This window comes from Aedes albopictus, chromosome 1 (genome assembly GCF_035046485.1).
Source record: "Aedes albopictus strain Foshan chromosome 1, AalbF5, whole genome shotgun sequence".
NCBI lineage: Eukaryota > Metazoa > Arthropoda > Insecta > Diptera > Culicidae > Aedes > Aedes albopictus.
Window position 1 is genome coordinate 307,914,008 of NC_085136.1, and position 25,388 is coordinate 307,939,395.

The window sequence follows — 25,388 nt, forward strand, 5'->3', positions numbered from 1 at the left end:
TTTTCACCTCCTCGATCACTCATTCCTCGGAACGGATCGCTTGACATCTTGAATTGGGGTTAGTAGTCCTATTCTTAGCCGTCAACTACGCCGCAAGCGGGGGAGTTCGTCAAACCCCGGGACTATAATCCCTGCTGTCCCTAGGCCTTTCAGTATTGCAGACCTGAACATCCCCAGAGCCTCTGCAATGGCTACTTTTAAGGTCAGGTTCGAGACTCCGTCCGGACCTGGTGGTCTTGTCTACGCTAAGGAGTTTTGAAATGCCCTTCAGTTCCTCATCGGTGCCCACATTGATAGCCCTAGTCCTCAGCGGTCCTACGAAAGGAGGCCAAGGACAAGGACAGAGGCCTTTGATGATCTCTTCCAACATCTCCGGAGACTGCTTTATAGGAGCTATTATTCCTCATGTCTTAGCCATCACGATCCTGTAGGCATCACCCCACATCCTCATCAGCTCTAAGAATTGTTTGAATTGCAATCAATTTAGATTGCAGAGCTTTTTATGTTGATCCAGTACCAGTATTCTAAGGGTTAAGAATGATATCACTCGATCGTACACAGTCATCACAGAACTCATTGCGTAAGGGAAAGTGGGGCAATATGCCATTTTTCAAACTTTCATCGTTTTCAATGATATATAGCCTCATTTGTTAGGCTTTCAAAGTGGTAACAGCAACTAGACAATATTTGCTCGATGCTTCAGCAAAAATATTCACTAAATTATTGCATTTTCATCGATTTTTAGCGATTTCAAAAACTGGTTCGTAAAACGGAAGTGGTGCAAAAAGGCCACCTGCCATGGGGTAAGATGCCACTTCATGAAAATATTTAAAAATTACGTTCACCAATTTTCTGGCATTTTCGACTCACTTTCATTCCTCTGTCGCGTTTTTTTCGTATACTCAATACATGGAGTGTCACCCCTTTCCCCGCCAAACGATGGTCGTCATATTTGAATGACCCCTAACATGGATAGCGTAGACATCAACAACCATGCGCCTCCATGGGTGCCTCAATCTACTTGGAAACACTTGGCTGTTAATAAAATCATCCAAAAACCTTAATTGCAAGCACGAAAAACCGGAAGTTGCCAATTTTCATTGGGAAATCAAAAGATTTTCCGTGGGTTTGGCGGCCTAGCTTCTAGAAGAATGATTAATGCAAACATATCTTGACACCATTCACTTACAGCAATGATCACGTCCCATTCAGGAATGATTTTATGAGCTGGGCCATTTTACCCCATCTTGGCATTTTGGGCTCTGTTCCCCTACCTCTACCTGTAACCTACTGTTGCGCTTCCTCGACACCATGTGATGCACATTAATATCAGCAGCACGGTAGGCGGTGGGTGGTACGCAGTTAGTTGATAAATTCTTCGTCGTATGACACATACCTAGTAGAAGTAGGCTGTTTATTTTCCCTATCATATTAACCTGTGACATTTTTTTTGTAGGCTAACTCAGACGGGTCGGCGCGGCGGTATGGTTGCTTCGATTGGATAGAACACTATTGATACAGCACGTGTGCAGTGAATAAATAATTGTCCGGCTGCTGCTCAGAACGATGGTGCTGAAGCTAAGGCCTTCTTAGATCGCCGCACTTGCATCACCTAGAGAGGGAACACGGGGTCAATTGGAACGCTGACTACTGTTGTGTCTCATCCTCACTCACACTGTAGTTCCGCAAGCGCTTACCTACCTGCTTCAAGCTCGGTAAAAAACATTCGTGCGAGGTGTTATTGCGGCAACCTGCTGAAATACCTTCAAACAACCATTTTCGCGCCGCCGTTGTGTTGGTTCCATCATTCGTCACCTCGTTCGGTCGGTCGGTCGGCTGCTGGTTGAGCGCAAACCTTCGGTTCAGTTGAGTTTCAACGGTCCCAACGAGTAGGCACGCGGCTCGAACCCTACAGCAACCTACCTACCTTGTTATAGTTTGCTTTTTTATCCGGGTGTCGGTTTTTTAACAACTCACATTCTTTCCCTTTTGTCGTGTGTTCGCCTCGCAGAGCGAAAGTGCAGTGCGCTAGTCCAAGTTTTTCGAGGAAAGGGTTTTGGACAGTGTAGAAAGAGGTGATTGAACCGCGACGACTACGACGACGACGACGATGCTGGTCAAGATTGTTCTGTTGGTGACCCTGGCCGTGGTCTCGAGCCACGCGCAGTCAAAGGTGAGTGAGATTGTGGGGAACCAGACGATAAAACAACTGTTGATTGCACCGTTGTTAGGGTGTGGCTGGAAAAGGGGGGGAGTTGAGAACTTTTTCCCATGACGACTGTAGGGGGAAATTAGTGCTTTGAATGAAGGTTTCTAGCGATTCCCGCTGTTATCCACTGGAAATGATAAGCTTGATGATTTATAACTTTTTCCATGCGAAATTAGCGGTTTCGTCGCGTTGGTGCTCGTTCTAACGAACGAAATTGTTGTGACTCATCATTAGCATACTTCTAAACGACTTCAAGACTCTAATTCCGATGGGTGCTGGAAAACAACCGACAAAAAGAATCTTCGATTTTTTTAAAAGCCGATATAAATAAGAAGTTACTACAGCAACCGAGGCTATGCGGAACGGGTTTTCGGTTGAGTATTGTAGCAAGCTTAAAAACTGAGTAAGCGATTGAGAGGGACTGCACTGTGTATGTGCTCTTTGGCTGGGTTACGATTCTACTGCTGCATCATCTGCGATTGCCATCATCACATTCAACAGGTACCTACCTATCTAGTAGGCATTGCCCATCTCGTAATTTTCGATGGTTTTATGTATGTATGCTTTTATTGGACACTAATGCAGATATGCACGCAGCAAGCTTGAATCGGTTGTTTTATTCTCCATAGTGTCGATGATGATGGAGGATGGAGCTGGCTGACACGGTTTGGCTGTTTGACTTGGTGTGTCACAGAAAAAAGGTTGCTTATAGGGTGCGGGCACCGGTTTTGGCCAGTCTAAGGGAAATCATTTTTATAAAAATAACCAATAATCTGATAAAAACTACCAATGTGTCAAATGAAAGGTTTCGATCTATACTTTTTTAGAAAAATGCAGAAATCAAGCTAATTCTTGATTTTTGTATTAAAAGTGGCACTGGCCAAAATAGAAGCATTGCCGCAGTTTTGGCCATATTCTCAGCTTTGGTTTCTATTTTGGCCAATCACGTGTATTTCTTATGGGAGTGGCCAAATTAGAAGCACCCTGGCCAAAATAGATATATGAGAGCTGATTTTTTAAGGAAAATTATTTTTTCTTCTAGATTTTAATCAAAATGTTTGGTTTTCACAGCTGTAGTCATCATATTATATTAGAATCTACTAGTAAAAAATAAATTTATGCCGATTTAGATCGTAACAGGCTGAATACCACACTATGGCCAAAACTCCGGGCTGGCCAAAACTGAAGCTTCTACCCTATGCGCGAGCGAGCGCGATGTGTATCTTGCTTGAATCATGCAGACAGAGTGCTAAGTTTGGTGCTAAGTGGTAGCACATACATTAGCGGGAATATGTACTCGTTTGTTTGGTTCTCACTTCTTTTGTAACCATCTCATTAACACTCTTCCAATCGTTAAGTATGAGGATTGTTATTGAATCAATTGCCGTTGTGGAATGTTGTTGGTGAACAGTTTTTTTCTGTGTTTTGCCATTTATGAAATCTAGAAGCTTATTGTTGTTTTCTTTTTCTGTTGGTGACTTTTAGTTCCTACTGGAACTTGGTCTACCTAATAAAACGCAGTGTAGGATTTTGACTCTATAGGTGACAATGTGACATCCTTAGAGGAATTTGTTGAAATCTAAAAAAAACCTGAAATTTTTTCTAAAGAAATCCTTAGAAGGATCCCAAAAGAAATCTTTGAATAATTGCCTGAAGCAACCATTGGACGAACTGCGGGATGAATTTTTGGAGGAACTCTAGAAGGAATTCTTAAACGAATCTTAAGCGCTGTTTACAGTTCAGAAGGAATTTCTCGGCCTATCTTGATGCATGGGAAATTCCTTGCCTGAATCGCCCAAGAATCCGTTTTTCTTCCATCGCAGTACGCAGTTGCGAAGAAATTACAATTCAAATGGCCGTCACCGTAGAAAGTTCCTTTTGAACTCGAAACTGCGCTTTAAGATGAATCCTTAAGGAAATTCCAGAATATTTTTCTACAAAATTATTGGCGGAAACCGTGAAGAAACTCTTGATAGAATCCTTGGATAAATTCTAAAAGAGATCTAAGGGAGATTTTTTGATGGAATCTTTTCAGAAGTTACTGAGAGAATCAATGAAAATAATTCCGTAATAAATCTTTTTGCAATTTCTCATCGTAATAGGCTGTTTTACCTCACGCAAATCAGACAGGAAAAGGCCTACTTTCCCACACCAAATTCACAGTGCTGTAATGGTTCATTACAGCACTGATTTGCGTTGCGTAATGAACCATTACAGCACTGTTTTCAGTTTTGGTCAACTTCTTGATGCTTTCTGGACGCAGTTTTGAAAAATTGTGACAACTGCACAGCATGATCAGATTTTCTTAAACATTGGCTATGAACATTAGTGTGCTGTTTGATGAAAAGTTTTGTTGATAACTATCCTCAAGGGTAATTTATGAAATTGCAAAAAACGTTGTACGCAACTCGGTGCAGAACTCGATTTTTCCAGCACTCGTCGTAATTATCCAACTCGGCAAGCCTCGTTGGATAAATGTACGACTCGTGCTGTAAAAATCGTCATTCTGCAACTTGTTGCGTAAACTACTATTGGAGATTCTTCAACCACTTAACCTAATTTACAGCTATTTTGTCCACTAGGGCACTGCATGAGCGATTTCAATTGGTGGCTGCACTTACACTTTGTACAGCGTCTATATGTATTCTATTCTAATTCTACTGTATCGAACTTGTTGCCTTAGCCACAGACAAACGGACGTAACACTTGCGAAATTTCCATCGACCACGCTTTTAACAATCATTTTAATTTTTCATAGTTGTGTCTTTCACAACTAGAGGCGCGCGCATCGTTTTTCTATGCGTTTGACGTTTCACACTAGCGCCTTCTGTTGACGACATTGCACAACACAATGATTCGTACAACTTTTCCACCAGGTGATGGTAGTGTGAACTGAGCGATGGATTTCCATGAAAATCGTTCAAGGTGTTACGTCTGTTTGTCTGTGCCTTAGCGCTGCTGTCACTTTTCTACCCAGTCCATGTTAGAATGATGAGCACATAAATGTTGATGTGTGGCTCTTGTTTCGATATCCATGTTTCCGGGTCCGTTAGAGCATATGCTCAGAGGAGAGTCAGGTGTCAGCCGCACTCAGGGGGAAGAACAACTGACGAAAACTTGCAAGTGCCGGGGCTGGGATCGAGCCCATGACCATCTTGTTTTGAAGTGAACGTGTGACCACTGCTCCATGAACTCCGGCATATCTTTGGAGATATTCTTGGAAGAAAATGTGCAGGAATACTTGAATAATGTAATGCAATGTAATGTAATGAATATTGTAATAACTTTTTATGGAAGGAACACCCTGAAAAATGGTTGAGGAAATCCATCGATGAATTCCTGAAGAAAACATTAGAATGAATTCGTTGAAGAGTTCTTGAGGGAATACTTGAGGGAATTACAACAGCCAGAGACAAATGCGTAGATGTAAAGTCTCTTTAAAAAAAATTACAACAGCAATATTTGCATAAATTCTGAAATAAAATCTTGCAGAAATTCCTGGAGCCATCATGGGATAAATTCTGGAATAGATTTTTGGAAGAATTCTCTAAGCAATCTTTGAAGAAATTTCTGTAGTATGCTTTTGAAGAATTATTAAGAAATTCTTGGTGGACATTCTGAAGAAGACTTGCCAGGAATTGTCTATAGAATCCTTGGAGGAATTTCTTATACAATACTTCAAGGAATCCTGAGTGGACTTCCTGATGAAACCCTTAAAAGAATTACTGAACGAATCATTGGAAGAATTCATGCAAGAATCCTTTAAGAAATTCCTGAATATTTTTGGGAGCGATTTCTAAAGGAATTCTTGGAGGAATTCCCTGAAGAAACATGGATAAATTCATAAAGGAAACTGTTAAGTAATTTCTTAGAGAAATTACATGAAATTTTTTTTCGACATTTCTAAAAAAATCCACGAATATCTTGTGATGGAAATCTTTTGAGGAGTTTCTGACGGAATCGTCATTGGCGTGGCTAGGATTTTTTTTTACTGAAGGGGGCCCTGGGGGGGTCGCCCGCTATGTGAATATGCAAATCGGCATTGCGGTTTTGAGGAATAAAAATGACTGTTTTAGATTTGTTCCCAGTTCGGTGCGTAAACTATATGAGTATGAACAATTCCTCCAGGATTATTTTCTAAAGCTTGCCCTAATAAACGAATACCATACACGGACCGTATTGTAGACGGTTCAACAATACCACATACTGTTCAAATTGTATCCCGAATGGGTGGTTAAGCACATCTTATGGTTATCGTTTATGCGGGTGCTGCAATGATTTCATCATGGATTCCTCCAGAGATTCTTTCAAAAATGCATCTAGGGATTACATCAGACATTTCTTTGGGGTTTTGTCCTGGGATGTCTTTAGAGGTTCTTCTAATGATTGCTCCAGTTTTGTTTTGTGTCCAGTGCGGATTCCTTTGGGGATTTCTCCAGAGATCCTTTAAGATATTTCTGCAGCTGCAGCTCAGAGATTTATTCAGGGATTTCTCCATATATTCATTCCAGAATTCCACAAACTCTCCATCTGGAATTATTTGGAGTATTTCAGCAGGAATGTGTTTCAGAAATTATTTCAGAAAATTTTACTAGAGATTATTTAAAAGATAATCTAGAAATTGCTTAAAAATTTTGTTCAATAGATTCTTTAGGAGTCCATTAAATTGTTCATTCAATAATTCGCCTTGAATTTATTGCAGACATAGATTTCTTCAGATTTTTATCCTGGGATTCCTACAGAAATTCTTCCAGGAATTTGCTAAGAAAACTTTCGTTAGATTCCTCAAGGAATCCCTCATGGGATTGCTTCCGGGATTCTTCATGAGGTTTCTTCAGAAATTCATCCAAGAAATCCTCCAGGGACTCCGCCACTCATCTCTCTTTTGGATTCTTTACCAATGCGAGAACTCAATAGTGAGTCCGAAGATGAACAAAGTTCATAGCTATCGCAGTCGCAGTTGACAACCGGAAAACCTGTTGCACCGTACATTACTGATAACAATTCATTGATTACGCTTGTAGATCCTATGGGCTTCATTCACGGAAGTTCTTGGGAAACCTAGAACATCTTTGGAAATTCGTTACACAACAATACTCCATGGACCTGTAGGATGTAGCACAGCATCAGTAATGTAATGAAAATCCATAAATTGCCCTGGTAGATCTTAAGGCCTCTACTTCCAGAAGTTCTTGGAGGACTTGGAGATTATCTTTGGAGATTTTTCTCTTCAGCTTAATGCTTCATGGTCCTGTATGATCTTGTACCGTATAAGTAATGTAAGAAAAATCCATTGATTATGCTTGTAGATCTTAAGGCTTTTACTCATGGAAGGTCTTGAAGGACCTAGAAGATCTTTGGCAATTATTTCCCAACAGAACTAAGCTCCCTGGATTTGCAGGATGCTAAACTGTATCAGTGATGTGACAACAAACCATTGATAACGCTTGTAGATCTTCAGGTCTTTACTCGTGGAAGCTCTTGGAGGACCTAGAACATCTTTGGAAAATAGTTCCTTACAGAAAAATGGTAGGATGCTGCATCGTATCAGTTATTTAAGAACAATCCATTGAGTACGCTTGTAGATCTTACGACCTTTACTCGCGGAAGTTCATGGAAGACCTAGCATATCTTTGGAAATGAATTCTCTTCAGTACATTGCTCAATGGACCTCTGGGATGTTACAACGCATCGGTAATGTAGCAAGAAACCATTGGCTATGTTTGTAGATCTTCAGGCTTTTATTCGCGGAAGTTCTTGAAGATTTTCTTTACAGAACAATGCTCCATAGACCTGTAGGATGTTGCACCGTAAAAGTAATGTAACAACAATCAATCGATTACGCTCGTAGACATTAAAGCCTTTACTCGCGAATGTTCTTGGGTGTCCTCTACACCTTGTTCCATGGAACTGTGAAGTGTTGACAGTCTCCTTGATCCTTTGCTTCGTCCTTCTAAACAGTTAATAACACCCCAAAATATTCTCTGCAATATTCCTTGGAAATTAGTACGGTATTTTTTTACACGGTTTCTCAAATTAACACAGTTTTTTACACGGTTTCGCGAATTAACACGTGTTTTTACACGTTTTTTACACGGTATGTATCCCTCGTGTAAAAAAAGACCTTAGTGTACTCGGTTTGTCGCTGACGCTCTCCATCCTCTGTCGCGCCCAATGCTCGCTAGGTCACGCTCCACCTGGTCCGCCCATCTTGCTCTCTACGCTCCACTCCTTCTTGTGCCAACCGGATCAGTGGCAAAGACCAGCTTTGCATGGTTCTTATCCGGCATTCTTGCGACATATTCTGCCCACCGTATCCTTCCGGCTTTGGCCACCTTCTGGATGCTGGGTTCGCCGTGGTTCATCCATCTCCGCCATACACCGTTCTCCTGCACACCGCCGAAGATCGTCATTAGCACGCGTCGCTCGAAAACTCCGAGTGCTTGCAGGTCCTCCTCGAGCATGGGCCATGTCTCGTGCCCGTAGAGGACCACCGCTCTTATTGTGTATTGTACATGGTGCATTTGGTGCGTGGGTGAACCGCAGTTTCTTCTGGAGCCCGTAGTAGGCCCGACTTCCACTACTGATAATGCGCTTTTGAATTTCACGGCTCACGTTGTTGTCAGCCGTCAGTAAGGATCCGAGGTAGACGAATTCCTCAACCACCTCAAAAGTATCCCGTCTATTGTAACATTACTACCCAGACAAATCCGATCGTGTTCCGTTCCGCCTACCAGAATGTACTTTGTTTTTGAGGCAGTCACCACCAATGCGACCTTTGCTGCTTCGCGTTTCAGGCGGGTGTACAGCTATGCCACCGTTCCAAATGTTCTAGCGATAATATCCATGTCGTTCGCAAAGCACACAAATTGACCGGATTTTGTGAAAATCGTTCCCCGGCTGTTGAGCCCGGCTCGTCGCATCACACCTTCTAGAGCGATGTTGAAGAGTAGGCATGAGAGTCCATCACCTTGCCGAAGTCCCCGGTGAGATTCGAATGAACTGGATAGTTTACCCGAAACCCTTACACAGTTTTGCACACCGTCCATCGTTGCTTTAATCAGTCTAGTCAGCTTCCCAGGAAAGCCGTTTTCGTATATGATTCTCCATAGCTCTGCGCGGTCGATACTGTCGTATGCCGCTTTGTAGTCGATGAACAGGTGATGCGTTGGGACCTGGTATTCACGGCATTTTGGGAGGATTTGCCGTACGGTAAAAATCTGGTCCATTGTCGACCGGCCGTCGATGAAGCCGGCTTGATAACTTCCCACGAACTCATTCGTTTTAGGTGTCATACGACGGAAGATGATCTGGGATAGCACTGTGTAGCCAGCATTCTAAATAGTGATCGCCCTGAAGTTCTCACATTCCAAATGGTCGTCTTACTTGTGAATGGGGGAGATTACCCCTTCCTTCCACTCCTCCGGTAGCTGTTCAGTTTCCCAGATCCTGACTATCAGCTGATGCAGACAGGTGGTCAACATTTCTGGGCCCATCTTGATAAAGTTCAGCTGCGATACCATTTTTACCAGGTGCTTTGTTGGTTTTTAGCTGGTGAATGGCATCTTTAACTGCCCTCAGCGTGGGAGTTGGTTCATTTCCGTCGTCTGCTGCATTGGCGTAATCGTTCCCTCCGTTGTCGTGGTCTCCCGCGCCTACGTCCTCTTCGCCATTCAGGTGCTCGTCGAAATGCTGCTTCCACCTTTCGATCACCTTAGGCTCGTCCGCCAGGATGGCTCCGTCTTTATCCCTGCATATTTCGGCTCGCGGCACGAAGCCGTTGCGGGATGCATTGAGCGTCTGATAGAACTTCCGTGTTTCTTGGGAACGGCATTTCTTCACACTCCGCTTCTTCCAGGCGGCGCTTTTTCTCCCGAAAGAGGCGGGTCTGCTGTTTCCGCTTCTGTTTGTAACGTTCCACGTTCTGTCGAGTCCCTTGCTGCAGCATTACTGCCCTCGCTGCGTTCTTCTCCTCCAAAACCGTTCTGCACTCTTCGTCGAACCATTCGTTCCGTCGATTCCGTTCCACGTACCCGATGGTGCTCTCGGCTGCGTCGTTGATGGCTGCTTTCACTGTACTCCAGCAGTCCTCTAGAGGGGCCTCATCGAGCTCGCCCTCGTCTGGCAACGCGGCTTCGAGATTCTGCGCGTATGCTGAAGCGACATCCGGTTGCTTCAGCCGCTCTAGGTTGTACCGTGGCGGTCGCCGGTACCGTACATTGTTGATGACGGAGAGTCGGAGTCGATGTTGGCGCCACGATAGGTCCTGACGTCGATAATGTCGGAGAAGTGCCGTCCGTCAATCAGAACGTGGTCGATTTGAGATTCCGTCTGCTGTGGTGATCTCCAGGTGTAACGATAAGGGAGGCTGTGTTGGAAAAAGGTGCTACGTATGGCCATATTTTTGGAGGCGGTGAAATCAATGAGTCGTAGGCCGTTTTCGTTCGTTTGCTGGTGGGCGCTAAACTTACCAATCGTTGGTCTGAATTCCTCCTCCTGGCCTACCTGAGCGTTAAAATCTCCTATGATGATCTTGACGTCGTGGCTTGGGCAGCGATCGTACTCGCGTTCGAGCTGCGCGTAAAATGCGTCCTTGTCATCATCAGTACTTCCGGAGTGTGGGCTGTGCACGTTTATTATGCTGAAGCTGAAGAATCGGCCCTTGATCCTCAACTTGCACATTCTTTCGTCGATCGGCCACCAACCGATAACGCGCCTCTGCATATCACCCATCACTATGAAAGCTGTTCCCAGCTCGCGTGTGTTGCCGCAGCTCTGGTAGATGGTATGATTACCTCTAAACGTTCGCACCATGGATCCTGTCCAACACACCTCCTGCAGCGCTACGATGCCGAACCCCGCGGTCCTTCAGTAGATCGGCGAGTATGCGGGTGCTCCCAATGAAGTTGAGAGATCGTCAGTTCCACGTTCCGAGTTTCCAATCGCAAGTCCTTTTTGTTCGCTGGGGTCGTTGCCGTTGGTCTCGGTTCGTATTATTCTGTTGCTGATTTTCCGTTACAATGTTTTTTTACGGCTGGCTCGTAGGGCCTGACACCAACCCCCTACTTTCCGGAGGACCATAGTGCACAGTTGAGCTTAGAGTCCTTCCCTAGCACTCGGACGTAGATCAGCCGCCCCTAACATGGGGATCAGACGCTGTTGTGAGCCGCTCCTCCTGGAGAACAGACGCTCAGGTTTGCCGAAGCAACCCCCCCCCCCCTTCCCTGTCAGACTACGACCAAAGTTCCCACCGGGGTTGGTTACCCGATCTTCCCTAAGGTTGCTCATAGTTTCCGGCCGGTACTACGACGAGGTAGGGATAGGAGTTGCTGGGCAGAGGCTAGTGGATCACAATGGGATCTGAAACCAAAATTGACTTGTTTCGCGTTACGTAGCCGTTACCCGAAAAATAGAGATCGTAGCGTGACAACCAGTCAAAGTAAACCTGAGAAGTATAAATTAACTAATTTACAACTTAAATTGCACTCGAAGCCAGTTGTGAAAACTCCGTAACTCAAATCGGTACAAAGCAAAACCGCGTAAAATTCCCACATTATTCACGCAATTCCATCGCTGCTAATTAACCATCTTTGGTTTCAAAGGGTTCAGTTTCAGTTTCAAAAGTTGATCTCTAACCAACTCCATTAAATCAATTTTAAACGTCGTCGTCGGCTGCCGCTCCGTTCGTTAATATTGCATCATTGAAGATGTTCAACACTGTTTTGTGCGTTCATATCCAAACGGCAAAGCAAGCCTCGCGCGCGCGCGCTCGCGTAATTCCGCGCATCTAAATTGAAAGTGAAATGCGCGATGACAGCTTCCCCTGATCCATAGACCTGCGATCTGTCGAGGCGGTCACTACGATGTGCCGCAGCGGAATTCACTTTCTTCGCGCATAGGGCGATGGATCTTCAAATAATACGGGAACCTTCGCCCAGAAATGGGACGGGTATAGCTAGGCAGGTAGATGGCGTATGATGACTACCGAAGACGAGCGTGGAAGATGATGTGCCTGTCTACCGTGAGAACTACATTATTTTGATATTTCGTTGGCGGGATTTGCCCTTACGCCGTCGGTCGCCAGTAGAAAGTTTGAACCGGAAGGGTCTTTCTCCCTGCTGGGTAAGCCAAATGCCAGCCTACTAAGTTTGTACAGAAAATAGACATCAATGTAACTGACTAGTGACTACTAGATCAGCTAGTCATGTAACTGCCGCCGCGCGCCGGCAGCATCATGCATCGTTAATGAAAAGGGCGTTAGCATTCCGATGAAAACAGCCAGTGCGGCGGTTGATACTGTGCAAACTGGGGTTGTTAAATAGGTAGTTGATTGAAATAGGGTATCGCGCTACTTGGGCGGTGGTTTTCTTCGTCTGTTATTTTCGTCTGTTTTCCACTGTAACTCGGTCAATTTTGAACCGATTGACTTGAAATTTTGTACACGGGTAGATACTATACCTATCTCACCGCATTCCAAGAATTGTGTCAATTGGTTCAAGATTGACTGAGTTATAGTGGAAAACAGACGAATATAGAAGCCACCGCCCAAGTAGCGCGATTCCCTATCATCTTTCGTCAAAGTAGTGGGATAGAGCAACCATGTCACAATATCGAAATTACTAAACAACCGCATCATAACAATGTAAAACGCCTTCTCGTGGTTATCATTAGACATTATCGTAGGTACCTAATTGATAAGTGCTTCCCGCCCACGGCTATGCGCTTTCTTAACAAATGGGCATTCGATCAGTCCTTGACAATGCAAATGTCACACCGGGCTGACTAATGTGCACATACCTCGCCTTCAGCTGAACAAACATCTATACCTAAGCTAAGCCTACGAGATCCATAATTTGCCAGTTTATGTGCATTGTTGCAACAAAATATGCACTACGGAAAGACCACAAAGTGACCTTAGGTGTCGCTGCTAGAAAATGTTTTTGCTGAAATTGTTTTCCACTGTTTCGCATGACAAATTACTGCTGGAAACGCAATTTCTTTCATTAGGCTAACAAATAGCATATCTAGCTATATGCAATAGTGTGTGGCCTACTTCGTTATCACATGAAGGGAGGCGTGCTTCCAAGCTAAAATATTTGCATGCCAACCTGGTCGAATAAATTTGCGACATGCAACGGGTAGCAATCAATCAGTCGAGTGTAGAGTAATGCGGGGCAAAAGTTCGCACGGGGCAAAAGTTCGCAGTGGGTCTTTTTTCTGAGCACAAGTTAAGAGCCCAAACAAATCTGTATGGGTTTGACACATAATCAAATCAGTTACTCGTCAATAAAAATTGGATTGATTTCGTTATAGTTTGGCAGAGTTATGCAAAAAAATGTGTTTTGAGGTGTTTTGATAGAATTTTTGGACCCTTTGGAATAAGAATTTGTAGTAACAAGAAGAAGAAAAATCTCATAACCTCTTGACGTCGGAGAATCGTTATTCCATAGTAGTTCGAGAGGTGCACTCGAATAAACAATAAACTACTAGTGCTTCTTACAGAAAGGGACATTGTTAAAACCTCGACAATGGGGCAAAAGTTCGCAGTAGCTGTGGGGCAAAAGTTCGCACTAGATTTCTGAATCTAGTACATCAATATAATTACAGAATCTTTGAAGCAATGAAGATTTCGTATAGAAACTACTATATATGTATAATATGTGTAGTATGCACCTCGAAATCGTTCCGGCAGAGGGTTTGAACTTAGTTTTGTGAGAAGTTCCATTGTAAGGCAAACATTATGTTAACCCATTTAAATCAAGAAATGAAAAATGGCTAAAAACATTTTTAAAGATTTTCTTCGTCATCCTCGTCGTGTCTTTTCGTATGTTTCTGAAGTTCTTATGTTCATCTTCTCTACCGGGGTCTTTCATAGTTTAGTTTGTAAATTGATAGCTATAACTCATCACCATACTGACGGGGATAAGATTCGATTACGGTCTTGTTAAACAGTTTTGCTGCATATTTGTTTTTTTTTCATGTATTTTGTGCAACATGTATCTCTATGATTACCCCACAATGTATTTTGACAACTTTCAGTAACGCTGGAAAGGACAGCTCTTAGTTGATAGCTGTGGAAGTCTTAATAAAACACATTCTATACAAAAGCTGAACACCAGGTCGTATTCCAGTTGGGCCGTAATGCTAAGAACAGAAGGAAACAGATTTCATGGCTAGAGTGAAAAGACAAACATGAATTAACATGAAATAAATGAACATCACACCAATAAACTACCCTGTACAAGGTGCGAACTTTTGCCCCGCATAATGCGAACTTTTGCCCCCACTATGGGGCAAAAGTTCGCATTGGAGTACTTGTATTAAAAATTGTATTACTAAAACTACAAAAGTAACGCGAAAAAATCTAGTACTACGTTTTGAAGGCAACATGATAGGGACCCCATTAACGAAGAAAAATGATATTGTTTTCTTTTCGTTTATTAGTTATTTTGTGAAGTCTGTTAGGTGCGAACTTTTGCCCCGCAGGAAACGTTTATGTTACACTTGAGCTGTTTTGTGAATTTCATAATTCAAATGAGGGTCCTTCCATTTGAGTTATGAAATTTACAAAACGACTAAAGTGTAACATGTATAAACGGTTTTGCACGCAGTGATTCTACAATTCAACTTTATGAGCAGGGCTGCCAGATCTGAAGACGTGATTCAACAGCATGGCGCAAAAAGCAGACATAAGGACATTTTGTCGAAGAGCCTTGACGGTTCAAATCCTCGCTCCAGTCCACTTTTGGGGTTCCATTTGGGTCCCATATGATCTGTGCGCAATTTCAATGCAATCGGTGAAACTATAGTCCTGTTCAACGACGTAGGTTGAGCCAAGGTTTTTATATATTGTAAGGTTGAGCATGACGTTTAGTTTGTGGAGAAAAGCAGAGGAAGCGAAATTTCAAAGGAATTTGAGGAGGCGGGAGATTTGCTTTCAGAATTTCTCACGGTGAAAAAATAATGGCCGCTCAGCCAGTTTTGACATCTAAGACTACCTTTGAATATGTATGTAAAGACTGCCCCAGAAAGTATGGACGCACCTAGTCTTCAGTTGACTGGGCCCGATCGATGGTTCTTGTTTCGGACTTCGTTTTGGCTGTTTCTGCTTACTATAGGAACGAAAATTCAAACGTTCTTTGCCACGATGAACATCGGAATTGGAAATGGTAACTTTTTTGGTCATGCCCCGCTCTGTGTAACTTAGAAGGTTTTTTCTTGTGCTCAAATATCTTCATTATTTGTTTTTCCAAACGATGATTAGCAGGACCTTTATTTTTTTACCCAATTTTTGCCTATGCTTAAACGTGTTATCCCCACCGTGTTTTCTGATTGCTGCTTGCACAATTCTGCACTTACTCCCACCATATTTTGCTCATTTCCTTAGTGATCTTTCAAGCCCTGTTCATCGTTTGTGCACATTTTTTCTATGATGTTCCGCTGAAAGCTCATTTATTTTGAAACAAACTGTTGGAATAGCAAAAACTGCTATACAAATGCTGAGAAAATAGGTTGACCGACAGGATTTAGCTTTCAAAAAGAACTTGTCATCAATAGTTTTGAAATGCAAGTATTTTCTTTATGCGTCCATACTTTCTGGACCGGTCTTTATCTTGGGTTGAACTTGCTCGAAGTTGCTGCATCCCGCTCTTACCTGTTTGATGACAAATGAGTAAGAGCAAGATGCAGCAACTTCGAGCAAGTTCAACCTGCGTCGTTGAACAGGACTTATAATTTAGCGCAAAAGGTAGTAGATGCTACCCCAGTATCGCCAGATCAGCTAAACTCACACAAGGAACCAATAAGATGGCTGCCGGGCACGAAGCAGTCGTCTTCAGTATGTGAGTGTTGGTGATCTTCTATTTTTTGGGCGACAATGGCGCCTTTCTCGTCAGGTTGCACGTCAATGTAGGGAAGGGGAAGGAAGTGATGATTGCAATCGTTTGTCTCCACAGCGGACCGAATATACCTTTGCGGATGTCGGAGTGTTGGTGGGATATGGTTGGCAAAGGATTCACACATTGGTGCGTGGATGCTCTGGTGGATGCCAGGCGTAAGCTGAAAGATTAGTGTTTTATTACCGTCTACCCTCGTTGGTTTGACCACATCTAATCTGAACAATTTTTAATTTGACCCCCGCTTATCAGCATATCGTCCAAACTAAAAATGGTTCAAACGTCATTCTGCTCATGGAACGGGGTGAAACGGAATGCAGAATCAAAACAAAACAGCAAAAAGGGTTACCATCAGTGTGTTTTTCAATGCCCATTAGTATGGGACACGCTTGTATGGAAAAAATAAATCCTCGCTCCAGTCGACTTTTTAGATCCCATTTAGGTTCCATATGAACTGTACAAAATTTCAGCGCAATTGGTGAAACTATAATTTAGCGCAAGCGGTTCAAAGTTTTCATAGGATTTACTATGGGAAAAGTTACACTTTCAATCAAAAAATCCCAGAGGTCGCCCTTTGTCTCCTTAATTCAAATCGATCAACGTTTCTTGTAGAAAATTCATTTGTGAAACTTTCCTTCGAAGACCGCAAAACGATTGGATGCTTGTGAAAAAAGTTATTGATTTATTACCAATTAGTGATCCAACGAACGGCTTTTTGTTTTGTTTTATCAGCAGCACTGCTGCTGCCGTTGCTGCATGGGGTGCCGGGAGGCATCACCACCCCCAGAAACAGCAGCAGCCAAGGCAGCAGCTACAGTGCTGCTAATAAAACAATACAAAAAGTCGTTCGTTGGATCACTAATCGTTATTAAATCAATAACTTTTTCCACAAGCATCCAATCGTTTTGCGGTCTTCGAAGGAAAGTTTCACAAATGAATTTTCTACAAGAAACGTTGATCGATTTGAATTAAGGAGACAAAGGGCGACCTCTGGGATTTTTTGATTGAAAGTGTAACTTTTCCCATAGTAAATCCTATGAAAACTTTGAACCGCTTGCGCTAAATTATAGTTTCACCGATTGCACTGAAATTTTGCACAGTTCATATGGGACCTAAATGGAATCAAAAAAGTCGACTGGAGCGAGAATTTGATGTTTGTCCCATACTAATGCCCATAGGGTTACTAGAAGTTCAAATTAAAAATGAACCCCGATGATTTGCATGAGGCGTCGTTCAAACCAACGGGGGTGGACGGTATTCTGAAGATAGTGCGACACAGTTCCCTTGATTGCATATTTTTTCCCTCATTTGTAGAGTCTTTTAACCACTGCGTCCTTTATTTAGATATATTGTGGTATGACCCATATTTAATTTGGTGCTAATCGATTATCCTGTCACAATTGAGCTGTGATGGACATTGGTTGATAAAGCTCTTGATCCCAACTAGGCACAACTCGTTTTATAAAGTCTATTACCCTGTTGGGATTACTTTGCCAAATTTCAAAGGGCTTTAATAACGCTTTTCCAAATATTGACAACTTTTGATTGGACAGCACTCTACAGCTGCAGAGTAAATGTTCAGCGGTTTCATTTTCACCTTGGCAAAAACGACACTCAAATGATTGGATTTTTCCAATCTTGTAAAGATGGTACCTACTGGGGCAGTGGCCGGTCATCAGGCCCGTTATTACCCTCAGGTCTCTCTTGTTCTAGTCCTGGCTTTTGCTGCACTAGGCCTTATATATCTTTTTGCTTGTCTGGATACCACGGATATGTATTCCAATTGGATTCTACCATCGACATTCCCCATGTTTTTAGTTTCATCCTAAGAGTACACTTAGGAACACTTGATTGCATAAGTCGTAGGTGTTATAAGATAGATTGACATTGTGCTGTGAAAGTTGGAAGGAAGGGAAACGGCTTTTTCAACTCGTTTCTGTTCTAGCGATGGCTATGAACATGTGAGTACATGAGTTGTATTTATAGAGAGGAGGGAGAAAGTATATAGAAAAATACAAAGTAGGAGGAAAGGGACGGGCCAGGGATTGAACCCAGGACCTTCTGCATAGGAATTAGAAGCGAGAGCCATTAGACCACCAAGCCCGTCTCGAATGCGATTCACTTTGAGAAAAGATACTTTTACAGACAAACAAAATCGACCATTGTCGCCTTAACACGTTTATACTCGAGGTGTCTCATCATTCAAATCTTCCAATAACTATTTTACCAATAGTAAAGTTCCTATAAAATAAACATGGCCCTGCTGATAGTGTCTGGGTTCGATTTAGTTCAGGAAATCCATAAATGTCGATGCATTTTTTTAAATCAATTCTTGATATTCTCCTTTCACGTTTAGCTTGCGTTCCCATGATTAAACATGGCTCGTTACACTTTCGATGACAGTACTTCCCACCCCACATGGAGTTATATTCGCAATACATAAAAGGAGTTCTGAAAAGAGTCCTGGAGGAATCAACTCAGAAGTATTCTCTGAAAGAATCTCGGGAGAAATTTGTGAATGAGCCCTGGGACGAATCCCAAAGAAAATAAGGAGTTGTTTAATAAATAACTGAAGAATCCCTGGATGAATTTCGAGAAGAATTTCTGAAGTAATCAAAAAATATCTAGAGGAATCCCGAGGAACTAATAGAGTAAATTCCTTAAGGAAATCCGGAAAAAAATCAATGAAGTAATCACGGGAGAAATCCCCAAAGGAATCCCAGGAAGAATCAGTGAAACAATCCATGAACGAATTTCGAGAGGAATCTCTAGAGGAAACTTGACAAAATCAATAAAGAAATCCCGGGAGAAATCAATGAATCAATTTCGTAAGGAACTCTTGAAGGCAACCTACTTAGAAAAAATCTCTAAAGAAATTCCGAGTGAAAGCCCAGAAAGATTCCTGGAGAAATCACTGATTAAATTCCGGGAATAATCCGTGAAAGAATCGCAGAAGGACTTATTGAAGGAATCCCAGGTGGAGTCTTTGACGGAACCCGGAGAACCCGGAAAGAATCCACGTAGGAATCTCGAAAAGAATGCCAAAACGACAGCCAAAACGAATGGATCCCAGGAAGAATCCTGATTTAAATACCGGAAGGAACTCCAGGAGAAATCTTGGGACGAATCTTGGGACAAGATATCTATGGAGAATCATCGGGAGTAATTGCTTAATATTTTCATAGCTTAATCCTTGTTGTCCAATATATTGAAATTAAAAATATAGAGATTCGGTTTAATGGCTGAAGGAATTAAAAAAAAACCTTCTGTATGATTCTTAGAAGGATTTTTTAACCCTCTAATACCCAAATTTTTGATTTTGATCTAAATATCATTTTTCGTCATCTAAAATCGATTTAAACATGTTTTGGAAGATGATTCTTTTCAATTCTCGATTTCATGAATTTCAGTTTTTGATTTATCTATTTTTTATTTTTGAACATCCCCATACTTTTATATTTTTCCTGGAAGCCAATTTGGGGAACGGATTTTTTGAGATAAAAACATTTTGAGATTTTATGATTATTGTTGAAATATTATTATTTTAAATTTTTTTCGCAGAAAATGTTATTTTCCGTGTAATTTTAAGGAAAATAATTTTAGAGTGTATTCGATTCCCTTGGCTTAAACTATTAAACAAGGATAGAATGATTTGGGAAAAATTTAAAATATGTTAATTGTAGCGATTCAATACAAAATAAACAATGACTTCTAAAAGGTGACTAAAACATCATTTTTTCAATGATTTTTAAAAATATAAATACGCTTTAAAATACACCAAAAATTATTTTAGGATATACAGAACAGTCCTAAATATCAGCCAAAAGTATAAAAAAAAAGATTTTCCACGAAACAAAAATTACAAAAATGCTCAAACTATACCCCGTCTAAAGGCGGGATTGGGTATTAGAGGGTTAAAGATATTTTTCAACCAACCTTAAGGAGCTCCCATTAGAGATCGCGGCAAGCTGTGCGCTTGAGCGGCTGCGCTTTAATATAGTTAGCTTAGCTCTGCAATGCAATGGTTTTGATTTGGGCGACTGGAAAGTTTATAGCTCTTAAAAGAAGAGTTTGTAATTGTGCTAGAATATTCGACGATTCCGCAAATGATATGGCCGTGACTGTTCCATCCGGTCAGTTTATCGTGTTTCGGTGTGGTATCAGTAACGGGTCGGAATTCGCAGCGCTGGGTCAATTGTGCTCCCCCCCCCTCCCCATGTCGAGATTGGGAGTGTGACTCCGGCTGTTGCCGTATATCGTTGCAGGAAAAATGAGAGTAATAGCAAACAACGAGAAGCTTGGTGAGGTCTTTCCTATCAAAACGCATCTTCACCCCTGACTTCAGTTGCATTCATCGGAGCCCTGCAACGGTTTGTGTCTCGAAGAGGAAAATGTTCCAAGCTAAAGGAACTTCACGAACTGTTCAACTCCCAACCATTCCTCAGGAAGCTCCAGGACTTTAACTAAGAGAAGGTCATCCAGTAGATCTGCATCCCCTACGAGCGCCATCGTTTGGATGATTGTGGGAAGCGGGAGTTCGATCGCCCAAGCACCATCTTTGTCGAACTTGTGGTGGAGCGATCATGACCTTCGAGAAGATGAACACAGTTCTGACGAGAATCAAGGCAACATTGAACTCAAGACCGCTATGTGCGCTATCTGACGATCCTACGGACAACAACGACTCAGCATGCTGCCTATCAAGGACAACGACATCGAAGCAAACAACCACATCGGATGAGGATCCGATACAAGTCAAGACCAACAATTGAAAAGGCCGCATCAACACTGCGTAAACAAACACGCATCTCACCACCATTAACAGAAAGCTTTATGTTTGCGCTTTCTGTTAGTGGTGGTGAGATGTGTGGGTGGAGTTCAAAAGGCCTCAAGTCGACAGAAACATGTTTGTTTACAAAATGTTGTTGCGGCCTTTTCAATTGTTGGTCTTGAAGTGTGAAGTCCTGAGCTCGGTCCCGAGAGAGCAATACAACGAAGTAAGTACTGACAAAGCAGCGTGTCGAAAAAGCGAAGCCTCTCAACATGTGCTTTAACTGTCTTGTCTGTCCAACAATCACAGCGCTGCTTAGTGCACCAGAAGTCTATGTCGCTCGTGTCAAAAAAAGCACCATACCTTGCTGCATTTGGAGTCCTAGCAATCGCTAGCCGTAGTCCCGAGTGAAAACATTCCACCCGAAAAACCCAAAACCCAACGTGAAAGGCCGCCAACTAAACTTTCCGTGTCGAACACCATCTTTTCTCAAGCTTGTCGTGCAGTTCAACGTTCAACTGCAGGATGAGATCATCGAGCTATTCGATAGCGGCAAATTCGAGCTCCACAAGTGGTGTTCCAACAGCAGCGAGTTACTTCAGACTCTCCTCCAGGACAAAAACGAGAAGAAGCCATTGGTCGGTGATAACCAATCGGTGAAGGCACTTGGAATCATCTGGAAGCCAGATGAGGATGATTTCATGCTCAACTTTGATCCAGTAATCCTCGGAATATAAGAAGCTACGAAGCGAGCATCTGTTAAGCATCTCGAGATTTTTCGACCCCATTGGACTGGCCGGACCCATAACGATCGTGGTGAAACTCATCATGCAGAGCCTGTGGAATAGGAAAAAAGGATGGGACGAAGAAGCAGACCGGGAGGACATCGACAAAGTGGGTGGCGTGCAAGTCGCATTTAGCAAGTCTTCAACAAATCAAGTTTAGCCGGTGTATTCTGCCATTCTGATCCGCTACCATCCAAATCCACGGATTTTCTGACGCTTCGAATCTTTTGCCTACGGAGCATCCACGAGCGAAAACAATCAGGTCAATATATCGCTAGTATGCTCAAGGTCACGCATAGCCCCAATTCAAAATGGCAAGTAAATACAAAATGCCAGAGCCTGATCTGACTACAGTTGACTCTCTACATCTCGATACTGAAGGGACCATCGAGATAGAGAGAGATTGAACTCAAGAATCAATTTGTAATGCACACTAGATTGAAAAATCGTCCGTAACAGTCCGTAACTAGGAAAAACCGTCAACAAACAGATGTCACTTCGCCTTCCCAGAATGTTTCGCGCCTAGAAAAGAGATCTAGCAACCTGTTAAAACGGGCATATCGACATATGGAAAGAAAATCTAGAACAAAAACGAACTAGATCGCATCGATAGAGAGATATCGAGATAAGGAGATATCGACATGTAGAAAGGTAAAATGTATGCAGCATGAAGGGACCGAGAAAACCATCGAGATAGGGAGAAATATCGAGATGTAGAACATCGACATGTGGAGAGTCGACTGTATACCCAGGCTTTTCTCTATTTTTTACTGCCTCGGAGATTTTGATCCATAAAGATATACCCAGGTTTGAATTATGTGGTGCTTTGCTCTTGGCTCAACTTATCACTGATACCTTAAAAGGCTTTGAATGTCCGTACCGATAAAACTGTTCTCTGGTGCGATTCAACTATCGCACGCCGTCCCGAGTAACTCATGCAATTTGTGGCTTACCGAGTCACGAAGATCCAGGCGCTAACATCTACGATGAAGTGGCGTCAAGTAGGTACCAACGATAACCCAGTGGACATCATATCAAGAGGCTTGATTTGATACCAAACTAGCTTCAAACGCCAGATTGTGGTGGAATGGTCCCAAGTTCCTACAAGCCGAAGAATCAGCGTGGCCCGCTGGGTACCAAGAACCCTAGGAGAAGTCCACTTATCATCGTAGGTACCAAACATTTTGAAAGCACTCTTCATCTTCTTCTTCATCTTCTTGGCGTATCGTCCCCACTGGGACAAAGCCTGCTTCTCAGCAGTAGTGATAGTGACCTATGAGCACTTCCACCGTTATAGACTGAGAGCTTCCTCTACTAATGACCATTTTGCATGTGTGGCAGCACGAAGATATTCTATTCCCAAGGAAGTCAAGGAAGTTTCCTTTACGAATAGTTCCTGGACCGACCGGGAATCTAACCCGTCACCTTCAACATGGTCACGTTTAATACCCTCCCCTAGAGGATCCAAAAATCGCTTTTTGACACTTTCATGGTCTAGTTATGAACATCGGTAGTTTGAACGTTTTAACAGTCGAAAAAAAATGTGTTAGAACTCGTTCCATACATTTTTACCGATTTTTGGAAAATTTGGATTTTTCCCGACAACATGGGAAATCCCTGGATTTGAAAATTAAAATCCCAAATTCAAGGATATTTCTCAGTCCGGGATACAAGCCCCCCAATTTGAGAGTGACACTATCCAGTGTGACCATACAGTTCGTCTAGTAATTGATTGATTGATTTAGTTATACATATTATAGAGACCTTGTTCGTCTTTGAGCTATCCTTATCGTAAGTAAATCAACTAGTATTTCAAATCTTACTTATCTATCGTTCGTGACGATTCGTCATGATGCATTACAATTGCTATATTTATATAAACCATGTATAATAACAGACTAGACAATCCGGTTGACCAATTTTCCTCTAGTCATGTTTGCAAATATTCATACAGATCGTATGCATTATGCAACATCCTGTAGTAGTTAGAAAACGAGTTGCTTCATCACGTGATCGCTCTCCCTAGCATCTTCAACCACGCTTCGAATTATCATTTGAAGAAAAATCACCTATTTTGAAAGTCAATATCGTGCCATTTGTCCACACTAGATTGGAGTCCCCTAGTCTCCATTTCGTTGTAGATAGGTAATTACTCAAGGCACTTGCCCTGCAATCGCATCAGTTGAGTCAGTAGTGGACGCACGATCGCCGCCTGCCTGTGGATCGCTTTGAAATGTAACAATTAGTATGCCGCGGTGGCGTTTTTAGCCGGAACGGGCTAGTTCTACGCCGTCGTCGACATGTTTAACAATTCTACACGATCGTCATCGCGGCTTACCGCCAAGCGATGCATCATCCTCCATCGAGCATCGCCGTCGTACATGCTTAGCAAACAATAATATTTTGAAATAAAGAACGTGATTTCATCGCTGCCTTGTTTGTCATTACCTGAAGTAGACCGGTGAGCAAGAAGAAGAGATGCATCAATGGACCGATTAAAAGTAATGTGGAAATGATCAACTGGTCACGTAGCTTCGCGGCTTGGGTGGAGACCCTGGAACGCGCCTTGATCGAGCTTTATGGTGTCGCGCAGATGTTTAGGCTTTATGTGTTTACTGATTTCGGAACAATGCCACCTTTGGTGATCATTAGATCTAACGAGGCCTTTCCCCTCTCATTCACAGGTTCCGGTCTACGTGTACTACGAGTCGCTATGCCCGGACAGTGCCAAGTTCATCAACGAGCAGCTGTACCCGACCGTGAAGCAGTTCCCGAACAACATCGACCTCAAGCTGATTCCGTTCGGAAAGTCCAGCTACCGGACCCAGGGCTCGGAAACCCTGTTCGAATGCCACCACGGGCCAAACGAGTGCTACGGCAACAAGGTGCATGCATGTGCCCTGGCCAACATCGAGGGTAACTCGTACCAACCGAACCGGACCAAGGAAGCGCTGACCCTCGAATACGTCAACTGCCTGATGGAGCGGGCGCAGTTCAAGAGCGGCGAATTCCCCGGCAAGGCCTGTGCCGACCAGTTCGAGATCAACTGGGAAACGATCGAACAGTGCTCCAACAGCACCCAGGGAAGCAACCTGCTGAGGAACTACGGAGATGAGACCCTTAAGCTGCAGAACCCGCTGGCCAGCGTTCCGACGGTTGCCTTCCGTCAGGTAAGTGTGTCTCTAAACCCTTGAACAATCATAAATTTCATCGTTTTTTCATCTCTTCCTCACCTTTTAGACCTTCGACAGTGACGTCCAGAAGCTGGCCGTGGATAACTTCCGTGCGGCGCTGTGCAAGAACCTGAGCCCCGCTCCCATGGAGTGCCGTGTTGGTCCTGGTGGTGGTGCTGCCGCAGTCGCTTCGGTCGCTCTGCTGACCGTTGTATCGCTGGCGTTGACGCGTTTGATCTAAACGCTCCCGGGAGATGAAACGCCCGAAACCTTCATCCGTCCGTCCTCTCACCAGAAGAGTGGTGCATTTAGAATATCTACCGTAGAACCGTAACTACAATCTGTGTATGTGTATAAGCAGTTACGCAACCGAACGTTTCCGCAAGGGATTCCGTCCAAGTACTTTTGAAAAGTCCTGTTGTTCCAAGCGCAGTCTGCAGCACGTTTTGTAGATGTTATAAGATCTGAAAAGTAATTATCGATGTTCAAAGTTTGTTCTAAAGTTAAGGAAGATGTAACAAAATTATATGAATAAAGTGATTTTACCTAAAGCTT

General features: G+C 42.9%; 1 protein-coding gene across 1 annotated transcript; it reads left to right on the plus strand.

Moving 5' to 3' along the window:
* Window positions 1-1,854: 1,854 nt before the first annotated feature.
* Window positions 1,855-25,388, plus strand: LOC109405420 (GILT-like protein 1). Its single transcript, XM_029877960.2, has 3 exons — window positions 1,855-2,173; window positions 24,345-24,830; window positions 24,901-25,388. Exons 1-3 carry the CDS (start codon window positions 2,111-2,113, stop codon window positions 25,072-25,074), a joined length of 723 nt encoding a protein of 240 aa, XP_029733820.2. The 5' UTR covers window positions 1,855-2,110; the 3' UTR covers window positions 25,075-25,388.